Source organism: Dermochelys coriacea, chromosome 1 (genome assembly GCF_009764565.3).
Source record: "Dermochelys coriacea isolate rDerCor1 chromosome 1, rDerCor1.pri.v4, whole genome shotgun sequence".
In the NCBI taxonomy this organism is placed as follows: Eukaryota; Metazoa; Chordata; order Testudines; family Dermochelyidae; genus Dermochelys; species Dermochelys coriacea.
Genome location: NC_050068.2, coordinates 111,264,646 through 111,276,463, shown reverse-complemented (window position 1 = coordinate 111,276,463; position 11,818 = coordinate 111,264,646). Strand labels below are relative to the sequence as shown.

Sequence of the window (11,818 nt, the reverse complement as noted above, 5' to 3'; positions counted from 1 at the left end):
CAGACTACTTAACGTTGTTATTTTAGTTAAATAAAACAATTTAAATGTTTGTCTGGTGATGTTCTCCTCCTAATACAGCAAGAAAATCCTCCAAATATTAATGATTAACCTGTTGAATTGGAGATAGTTCACCTCCCAATGACTTCATAAATATCTGCTTCAATTACCTTTGGTAAATTAAATAACCAAACAATCATTCATTTTCTAATATAGTTGTAAAATTAATCTGAAAAGTTTTCTAAATAAATCACTTTTTAAAAATGTCTAGTGTGTACCTTCTAAAAATGAAACCTACATCTATCTCTGAGTTGTGAAGAATATGTATTAAGGTTATAACAACCAACAAGAATGCACTTTTATGTAGAAATCCATGATTAAATCGTGTCTTCCTGACTAGTGATTTAAATCAAATACACCCTGGGAGACTTGGTGCTTCCTCTTCCAAGCTCTGAGGCACCTCCAGAAGGACTGTTGCTTAGTCTGGCAAGGAACGGTGCAAGGCCCTCCCTGTGTCCTGGGAGAGTGCAGGCCCCACCATGCCCACCTGGTCCCTGCTCCTCCCCAGCTAACAACCCCGCTCGGGTTCCGGGGCCAGCGCCACCACCAGCCATCAGGGTGGGGTCCATGGCGGGGGAGTTGAGGCAATGTCAGGGAGCATGGGAGTGGGTCCATCCAAGGTGGAGACTGTCCCTCATGCAGTTGTCCCATCTGTGCTTCCTCTAATCCCCATCCTATCATCCCTGCCTGCTGAGCCTACTCCTGCTGGCCCACCCTTAGACAACACCAATGAGGACTGGGTACTGGTAATGGGGGTGGGGTGGTCAGCACAACAGATGTAAGCTGTAAGCCCAGCACCTCATTTGTGACCTGAAAGAGGGGGAAGAGGCTTCCCATACAGCATCGGGGGGGGCACTGCTGAGCCACCTTGGTCCAGTGGGTGGAGCTGGCCGGGGATGCACTGGCAGTGGAGGGGGGACAACTCTGCTCCTGTCGCTCTTCTCCTGGCCCTCCAGTCAGTGCTGAGGTGGAGCTTACCTTGGTGGCTGGTGGGGAGGATGCCTTCTTAGTGGTGTTGGGGAGGGCCTTGAGGCCATCTTCAAGGACATTTGAGGCCATAGGTCTGACCTCTCTAGCCCCAGGGGAAGACAACTTTCTGCCAGCAGGCCTTGATCTAGGTGCCAAGTCCCTTGCAGTGCCCCCTTCTCCTTCTTCTCTATCATGGCACCTCAGCCCAGTGTCACTGTGTCCCTTTAACCCCTGTAACTGGTATAGTGCTGCCAACCTCCCAGTGGCATGGCTGTCAGGGTCCCCAATCCTACTCCCTCTGCTGACCCTCCCCCATTGCTGCCACCTCTGGGGTTGCCATCCTCCCTTCCTTGAGGGTTGACTCTCAATAGATGGTATTTGTGTTTCCTCTGCCCACTCCACCAGGAGCTGCTGTGCTCCCTCCGCTGCTCAATATTGTCAGGGGACAAGATGGGCCCTGTCCGCTGGGTGGTGCTGTGCTGGGGATCAGCCACTATTAAGGGAGGACTAGCTGTGCCAGAGGGCCATGGGGACATTGACAGAGGCCATCTGGATGAGAAGCAGGGGTCCCTGGGCTTCTTTGAGTCTGTGGACTCTTGACTGCTGTCATGCTGTGGGATGGGACTCAGTGTTGTGTTTTTTCATTGCAGTGTAGACAGAGTGGACAGAAATAGTTGTGCTCAGGCGCAAGGTATTGGGTACAAAGGCTGGAGTCTCCCTCCCCAAATCATGCCACAGAAGGGCTGGTCTCATATATATATATATATATAGCCACAGAGTGAACCAAAACACTGAGTACAAGAGTTTTTATCAAAATATAAGATTATCCATCAAGTTGGACATTTTCTGGATAAACAATTTTCCTAGACCCCATGATCATCACTTAATATTCATTCCAAAACATATAATGCTAATCTCCTGTCACAGCTAAAATGCAATCTATGGACATGCTGGTATGAAAAGTACATTCCTTTCTAGAGAGGAGAATACTAGTAGGTGTGGTATAAGTCATTTTGCTTGCTTTTATCCAAGGACCCAGTCCACAGTGTGGTATAAATTATTATTTTACTTGATTTTATCCAAGGACACAATGAATTAGTTAATCATTCCTATTGTAAAGGGGAAGAGCAAAAAAGTGTGTGTGTGGTGTTTTGTTTTTTTTTTAAATGGATCAGCCAGCTTAATTTGGAGCCAGTGTTTTCTGGGTCACGTGTCTAAATTCAGTAACAAACCCATCTGTGCCTCCAGATAATAAAACTTTGCCATTGGATACAGTTAGAAATGTGAAAGCTCTACTGAATTTTAGTGGGCTCTTTCTACATAATTTTCCAACCTTGAATCTATTGCATTTGGGGAGGGGCTCTGTACATCCTTTTGTAACAGCAGACTGTGTTTCTGTTTCTTAATCAGTTCCACAAAGAGAAACTAAGTCTAAAATATTACAGAACCAAAGAAAAACATGTTCATTTACAAGCCGTTAAAAAAATTAACACTCCTACCACACATTTGATTATCTGGGTGTAGAGTTACTTAAAGTGGACAGTCAAAGTATTTCTGGCTTGCTTTATGCTGCATTGCAGGAATTATTTTGATCTTTGCATTTCACTTCTTGCATGTTGTACACACATGTTTTTACAATTAACTAACCCCAGTAAAATATATTTGGATTAAGAAATATTTTCTCTTCATTGGATTTGGGACAAGAGGTGGCACCTGAAAAGCCAGAAAAGGCAAGCCTTGCCTTATACAGAGAGATCTGTGCAGTGACACAATGGCTAATATAAAGTGTCAGTTGAGCTCAGCTGAAGGCAAAGGAACAAAGAAAGATCCAGATTCAGTGGCTGTTTTAGACAAAAGGAAAGTGAGAAGTGTCAAAGTCCCTTGTAATGGAGAAATTTAAAGCTGCTGTCTTGCTGGCAGGGGTAGGCGATGCTCTTGGTTATCGAAATTTCACCCGAGAAAACAATGCTTTAGGTGCAAAGATCCAAGAGGAACTAAAGGAAATTGGAGGACTTGAGAACCTGGTGCTGTCTGGAGACAAATGGCCAGTGAGTGACAATACTCTCATGCACATGGCTACAGCGGAGGCTGTCATCACAGGTAAGTAATGGCTGACTTGCGAACCTAGATTGGGAAGGAACAAAGCTGTGGAGCTGCTAGCTTTCTTAAAATAGGCACTAAATGATATGGGAGCAGTGAGCTTGGGAGAAACTATTCAGAGTCTAAAGACACAGCTTTACTGAATAACAACTATAAGCCCACAACATGTCTCCCAGGTGAAAGTAATGTTCTGACAGTCACAAAAAATAACAAGGTTTGATTTCTTAGGTTTAGAGTGTCTCCCTATATTTTTTCTAAGGTTTAAAGCTAATACAAATTAAATACTAATACAGTGGGGCACTTGGTACCTATCAAAGTGAAAAGTTGGTTAAATAAGTATTTTCTATGCCCTAAGCTTCAGGGAACAGTACTGCCCTCTGGGAATAAACCTTTTAAAAGAATGACACTCTTGTGCAGAAAAAAATGTATATAGACTAATCATTAATACAGTACATCATGATGTCACTGGGCCACCTTAAATTCATTAAGGAGTAACCTGGTTAGAAAAATGTGTATCTTTGATCTACAGAGAGCCATTTTAAATTACTATATTTTCACCTAAAATATATTACAACAGTCACTGCTATTTATATGCATCCTTCTCTAAAATCACACAAGTTTGAACAAGTACTTCTGCATTTTCTTAAGGTATTAATTTTCTTTTATAGGAAGCAATGGTTTTTATGTCTACTTTTTGCCCATTGAGCTAAAGTTTTTAAGATTAGCAAGCCCTTGTCATCAAAAACTCACCATTAAGCACATAGTAACAGTGTTTAGCGAGATCTTTTTATTCAAAATGAAGCAAATATTTATACGTCTCTTAAAATTAGTCTGTTTCCCTTAACATTAAGTAATAATATAATATATAATAATATATAACTAAATATATAGCATATATAGCATGTATAGATACATGTATGTATCATCTAAGTTAATGCAATTTCACTTGTGCTCATATTTCATGTTTTATCTGCCTGCTGCTGAACTGTTCTAAATTTAGTGTCCAGAGATCAGTTGAAGAGAATGTTGGATACTTCATGTTTGGCTACTGGCTAACCAATGGTTTGAGGGATAGCTAATACACTAAAGATAAGGACAAGATGTCAGTCTAACATATTTCTGAATATGGTCAATGATTAAATGCACATCACGTTTTCTGCTTCTTAAGCTCTATAAAAGTATAAATGATATCTGCTAGGCCTGACAAGTCCTGCTTGTAATCCTGTTCATTATGCTGTAGTGTAATAGTAAATTTTATTATTGAAATACAACAGAAGCACAGCTATTCCTAAAAAACAACAACAAATCACCACAAACACAGTATAACTTCCCCAAAATAATTCCCAGACAAGATCTTTTAGAAAAACATCCAATCTTGATTTAAAATTTGGCAGTGATGGAAAATCCACCTCAATGTTGGGTAAATTGTTCTAAGGGTTAATCACCCTCACGGTTAAAAATTTATGCCTTATTTCCAGTCTGAATTTGTCTAGCTTTAATTTCCAGCATGGGATGGTGTCATATCTTCCTCTGCTAGACTGAAGAGCCCATTATCAAATATTTGTTCCCCATGTAGGTACTCTTAGACTGTAATTATGTCACTCCGTAACCATCTCTTTGTTAAGCTACTTAGATTGAGTTCCTTGAGTCTATCACTATAAAATATACTTTCTAATCATTTAACCATTCTGATGGCTCTTCTACAAACTCTCTCCAATTTAATCAACATTCTTCTTGAATTGTGCACACTAGAACTGGAAGTAATATTCCTGCATTTGTTGCACGAATGCTAAATACAGAGGTAAAATTAACCTCTCTACTCTTACTCAATATTCCCCTGTTTATGCTTCCAAGGATTGTATTAACCTTTTTGGCCACAGCGTCGCACTGGGAGCTCATGTTCAGCTGATTATCCATCATGACCCCCAAATCTTTTTCAGTCACTGCTTCCCATGCAAATATGGCCTACATTTTTTGTTCCTAAATGGCCAATTAGAACAGTCAAGGCACAAAATGAGATGAAACTAGCTAGGGACGTAAAGGGTAAAAAAAATCTACAGATACATTAGCAAGAGGAAGACCAAGGAGACGGTAGGCCTATTACTCAAAGGGAAAAACAACAATAAAAAATGCAGCAATGACTGAGATGTTAAATGCCTTTTTTGTTTCAGTTTTCACCAAAAAGGTTCACAGTGGTCGGATTACTAACACAGCAAACTTCAGTGTAAATGGGGTAGGATCTGAGACCAAAATAGGAAAAGAACAACTTAAGAACTAGACGAATTAGAACTTAAGGATTTAAGAACTAGTCTTCAGGTTGGCAGGGCCTGACTAAATACACCCTAGGTTACTTAAGGAACTGGCTGAAGAGATCTCTGATCCATTAGCGATTATCTTTGAGAACCCGTGGAGGACAGGATCGGTACCCAAGAACTGGACAGGACAAATATAGTACCTCTATATAAAAAGGGGAATAAGGACAACACAAGGAATTATTGACCAGTCAGCTTAACCTCCGTACCTCGAAAGATAATGGAGTAAATAATCAAACAATCAGTCTGTAAGCTCTAGAAGATAGTAAGGTGAAAAGTAAAAGTCAACATGGATTTGTCAAGAACAAATCATGTCAAACCAACCTTATATCCTTCTTTGACAGGGGATAGGGGGACTTGTGGATAGGGGGAAGTAATAAATGTGATATATCTCAACTTTAGTAAGGCTTTTGATACTGTCTCACATGGTCTTCTCATAAGCAAACTACGGAAACACAGCCTAGATGAACCTACTATAAGGTGGGTGCACAACTGGTTGGAAAACCTATTCAGAAAATAGTTATCAATGGTTCTCAATCAAGGTGGAAGAGAAGTGAGATCCCACAGGGAGCTGTCCTGGGTCTCGTTCTGTTCAATATCTTTGTAAATGATTTGGATAATGGAATAGAGAGTACACTTATAAAATCTGCGGATGATACCAAGCTGGGCGGGGTTGCAAGCACTTTGGAGGAAGGGATTAGAATTCAAAATGATCTTGACAAACTGGAGGAATGGTCTGAAATAAACAGGATAAAATTCAATTTGGACAAATGCAAAGTTATACAGTTAAGAAGGAGTAATTAATTGCACAAGTACAAAATGGAAAATGATTGCCTAGGAAGAAGTACTGCAGAAAAGGATCTAGGGGTTATAGTGGCTCACAAACTAAATATGAGTCAACAATGTAATACTGTTGCAAAAAAAGCAAACATAATTCTGGGATGTATTAGCAGGAATGTTGGAAGTAAAACAGAAGTCTTTCTTCCACTCTGCTCGGCACTGATAAGGCCTTGACTGTAGTACTATATCCAGTTCTGGACACCACACTTTGGGAAAGATGTGAATAAACTGGAGAAAGTCGAAAATAGAGCAACAAAAATTATTAAAGGTCTAGAAACCATGATGATGAGGAAAGATTGAAAAAATTTTGTTTGTTTAGTATGGAGAAGAATAGACTGAGGGGCAACATGATTAGAGTCCTTAATAATAGGTTACGGTTATTACAATAATAGGTAATAGGTTGTTATAAAGAGGAGGGTGATAAACTGTTCTCCTTTGTTCACTTGAGGACAGGACTAGAGGCAATGGGCTCAAATTGCAGCATGGGAGATTTAGTTTAGACTTTAGGAAAAACTTCCTGTCAGGGTTGTTAAGCAATGGAATATATTTCCTAGGGAAAGTGGCAAAGAGTCTTGTGGCACCTTATGGACTAACAGACGTATTGGCGCATAAGCTTTCGTGGGTAAATACTCACTTTGTCACATGCATCCGATGAAGTGGGTATTCACCCATGAAAGCTTATGCTCCAATACATCTGTTAGTCTATAAAGTGCTACAGGACTCTTAGTCTGGATCTGTAAAAGTGACAAACACAGCTATCCTTCTGATAATTTCTTAAGGAGCTTGTGGAATCTCCATCGCTGGAGGTTTTTAAGAACAGGTTAGATAAATATCTGTCTGGGATGGCTTAGAGAGATGATACTTAATCCTGTCTCAGTGCAGGAGATGATTAGATGACCTACTGAGGTCCCTTCCAGACCTACAGTCTATTATATGTATATAGCTACATATAATTTTATTAAAATACATATTGTGTGCCTACACCCAGCTTATGAAGCAACCCAGATTGCTCTGTATCAGTGAACTGTCCTCTTCCTTACTTACCACTCCCCCAATTTTTGTGTCCTCTGCAAACTTTATCAGTGATGATTTTATGTTTCTTCTAGGTCATTGACAAAAATGTTAAAAAGCGTAGGCCAAGAACCAATCCCTGTGGGACCCCACTAGAAATACTCCCGTTCAATGACAACTTCCCATTTACAATTACATTTTGAGACCTATCAGTTAGCCAGCTTTTAAACCATTTAATATGTGCCATGTTTATTGTCTATCATTCTAGTTTTTTAACCACAATGTTGTGTGGAACCAGGTCAAATGCCTTACAGAAGTCTAAGTATGTGACATTAACACTATTACCTTTATCAACCAAACTTGTAATCTCAACCAACAACATACTGAGTTAGTCTGACAGGATCTATTTCCTATAAACCCATATTGCTTGGCTTTAATTACATTACCCTCCTTTAATTTATTGATTAATTGAGGGGTTCATATCATCCACTCAACTCATTTGCCCAGGATCAATGTCCGACTGTGTTTATCCTGCGCTTTGAATGCCGTACACACTGCCTGGAGAAAATATAACAAAATGCATGACTGGACTACTGAGATAGCTGCAGACTGGAGAGGGGAATTTTAGTGAAGACTCTTCAGCCCATAGCCACATGCCTGGGAAGAACACAAGCATGATGAATGAACTTTTATTGTATTACCTGAAGAAAAACAGAACTAGAGCAGTCTGTAACACCATGGTGGGCTGAAAGCAAATTAAAGATATTGGACCCAGTTCTCATTTCACAGTGGTGTCAAAGCATTGAAATCAATGGAGTAAAACTCAAGTAAGTGGAATCAGGTCTATTGGACCTATTCAGCTACTACTTGTACCTGTGACTTAGTGAAGCTGCTGCTAAATGGATCATTTTCTCTTATTTGAAGCTTAAGGAGCAGCATTGTCAGCATCTGAAGGCTCCTGCCCTCCTCATCCAAGATGGTGGCCTTGATGCAGACTGAGGAGCATAAGGGCTGTATGTACATAGAAGGGGGAAACTTTATCAGAGATTTGGAAGACCCCGATCCCAAAAAAGTAAAAACGGGGGGAAAAAAATCCCATGAGCTGTATTGGTTAATAACACACATAGTGATCCTTTGTGGCAGCTGCAAGAACATTTCAGTATTTCCTCTTCTTTCACCTCACCTTTTGTGTGTGTGTTTTGTTATTAAATATTTATATTATAGTAGCATCCAGAGGTTCCAACTGGGAGTCTGCCCCATTCCTCTAAGCACTGTATAAAACACAAGAGCAGACATGGTCTGTGTTGTGAAAACCTTACTATGGAAGGACCTGTCAGCTTCTCAGTGCTGGTGGTCTTTTGTTCCCACACAGCTATACTGAAGTTAGCATCCCCCATGTGAGTCAGTTGGCAGGATAGGGCCTAGAGTTTGTAGTGTGATTCTAAAAGCTGAAAGATTTGCATCAAATGGACACAAAATCAGTACTGAAGTTGAATGGCTTTTCCATTATAATGGCAGTATTCATTCAAGCATCTATGTTGCTGACATAGAGCAAGTGAGTGGGGAATGGGGAATCATGAAGAATGGTAACTGTTATCAGTTATGTTACTGTATTATTCTTATACTCCTTCACATCTTCTCTAACAAAGCAAGGTGTAAGTGTGATTTTTTCCCCAGAGAGATTATACCAGGAAGTCAGGATTTTAATAAAGACTGGGAAGTGACAGACAAGTGCCTTTTCTTCTGTAATGTATTCACCACAACAGTCATCAGCACTTTGCCTTTCAGTTGTTCCATAAACAGGACCTTTTTTGGTGTTTAAAATCTTGATTTTTTTTCCTTCCAGTAACATCCCTCTAAGGAAAAAAAATCACAATGATTCTTTTTTACTCTTCACTTTGTTAAGGCAAAGCATAGAGTTTCAACATTCAAGTGCTATTTGAGTCCCATTAATTACTGCTGTCAAAAGCATAGATGGTAAAACCACAATTCAAATCTACATTTCCTACAGCAGTCAGCCTCTCCATTTGCATGACCACAGAACTGCAATCTTGCCAGCCAGAGCACCTGAGAAAGGATATGCAACAAGCAGCAATGGCCGCTGATACTCAGACTGACTCAGCTAAAGCCTAGGTCCCATGAATTTGGCCAAACATCCAAGCAGAAAGTCTCATCCAGGAACAAAGGTTGAAGCAATCCCAGGAGCTCCTTCAGTGTGTGCTTTATTGCATGGAAGAAGGATTAAGATACCTCTTGATATTACCAAGAGCAGGAGAAACCATACAGATATGACTGAAACCAGTCATGTCCTTCCTGACATGAACAAGCATTTAAATAATCAGGCTTCAGTTTTGAAGAAAAACAAGCATCTATCTCTAGTGGGCTCAATTGCTGAGATAACAACATGAAAACTTCTCCTGTGAGTTTGCAGATACAGACCCATCGTGGTACTACAACTGAGGAAGTCCTAGGATGTTCTAGGCCAGAGTATTGAAGATAGATTTGGTATTGAAGACAGCTTTTATAGTAGTAGGCAAATATTTGCCAATCTCTGGGATTTCATCTCCAAGCAGTTTGTGCTACAGTGTTCTTTTTAAAAGGATACAAGAACAGGCCTGGTTCTTAATCCACCTTCTGATGGCGAAAGCCCTTCCATTAGCTCCAGGTAGCTAATGTGCAATTCATAATCTTCAAGGAAGCATGTGCCTACCCAACTGATACATTTCTGCCTCTTGTTTCCTACCTACATAAACTGGCATCTGGCTAAGTCTGAAATGGGGGGCGGAGGGTGGCTTGAAGATGTCCTTGCTCCTCTTGGATTCCCTGTGGGTTGAAGGATATGTTTTATATGATACACTACAGATGGAAGAAGGGAAACTGCTCTTTTTAAACCTTGTTTTACTGCATATATGGTCATTTAAAGAACATCCCTGGATTATGAGCCTGCATACCTTACCTTAAATCGATTCTCTTCCATTATTCTGAAGAACTGGACAATGACTGAAATAGAGGGGTTATTAGATGAGCTTTCCCCACAGGATGCCTGAGGCATGAGATTTTCACTATTTGTTCCTGTCATAGAGCACCATCCTGCAGCCCAACAGGTACTCCTGCCTCAGTTTCCCCATTCAGAGTTCCCAGTAACTCAATTTCAGGCTCTCTTACTTGAATAACAGCCCTCCTTGGGGCCAGTTTATTACCAAAACATCATTCAAAAAATCTCCAACAAAAGTCCCAAACATAATCAGTTTCCTACACCCAGTGTACATTGTCCTTAACACCCCACTCTTCCCAGTGGGCAGCTCACCAGCATCTCTGCTGTGAATCTTTCCATACAACACTCTGGTATCTTCCACCACACTGAGGCTCCCAGTCAGTAATTTTCAATCCCTCTGCCCTGGCCGGATGGAGTGCAACCCCACTCTTTCCAGCAGGAATCCCCACAGCCTCTCTGCTGGGAGTGCATCTTCACCAGGAGAGCATCCCTCTGTCCCCCTGGCTCTCTCACAGTTCCCCTGGATCCAGCTCTCCAATGTGGAGATGTCAGTGAGTAAGCTCATCAGCTGCTCCCCTGCCTTCAGCCCTCTCTGGCTTTCCACTTCAGCTCTCCAGCATAGAGCCAGCAGGCACTGCCCTCTGCTGCTTTCTGGTCTCCAGCCCTGACTCTCTGGCTTGGGGAAGTTAGCCAGTAAACCCCCCTTGTTGCTCTCCAGCTTTCCCCCAGGAACCATCTACAGCTTCCTAAAGGGACCTCCTGCAGCCCCTGCCTCTGCACCAGTCTCTGGCAGATCTCATCAGCCCTTTCCTAACTGACCCAGGCAGTTCTGACTCACCAGGTCTCTCTTCCCTCAAAGGTCCAGGTGCATTCTTTTAAGCCCAATTGGAATGAGCTGATGAGGTGTTGGTGCACTTAGTAATTTACTCCAACAGGTAGCCCTACTGAAGAAGCAATGTATTATTCAACATGACTAAGGGCTCTCAGTGAAGACCTCAGGTTTCAGCACAGTAGAAATAACCAACAAGTAAATGTAGTTAATGACCATGTTTCAGAGAATCATTTGCTCAGGGCGGTCCGTCTATATAGGTGAACTAGGCAGTCGCCTAGGGTGCCAAGTTAAATGGGTTGCCAAATTCGAGGGGAGAAAAATCAAATTAAAAAAAAAAGAAAAAGATGAAAAAAATACAAATAAAATAATGAAGATGTCATTATTTCAATTCCTGTGCACGTACGGAGGAAATATGAATTATAATTCATTTCTCTACATTTCTGAGAATTTATTAATATGTCAGATCCTTTATTTACTGCAAAAATAAATATTTTAGTGATATTTTTTTTCAATTTGTGATGTAGGGTCAAGATGACCCACTCCGCAATTTTGATAAGCAATAACTCAGCCACAATGAAACACATCTGCCAGCAGCAAGAGCTGCAATGTTAATGACACCTAACTCGAATATACATCAAGATCGCATAGCCGGAAATTCATGTAGAGCGGAGATATTGTGAGTTGATATATGTCAAATGGTCA

General features: G+C 40.9%; 1 protein-coding gene across 2 annotated transcripts in view; it reads left to right on the top strand.

The window, feature by feature from the left end:
- Positions 1–1,016: 1,016 nt before the first annotated feature.
- Positions 1,017–11,818, top strand: part of ADPRHL1 (ADP-ribosylhydrolase like 1) — a 53,162-nt gene continuing 42,360 nt past the window's right edge. Inside the window, exon 1 of one of the 2 annotated variants that reach the window (XM_043506540.1) lies at positions 1,017–3,126. In XM_043506540.1, coding sequence (XP_043362475.1) covers positions 2,913–3,126 — 214 coding nt within the window. In that variant the 5' untranslated portion in view covers positions 1,017–2,912. The remainder of the gene's footprint in view (positions 3,127–11,818) is intronic. The other variant, XM_038387041.2, reaches the window with a different exon arrangement.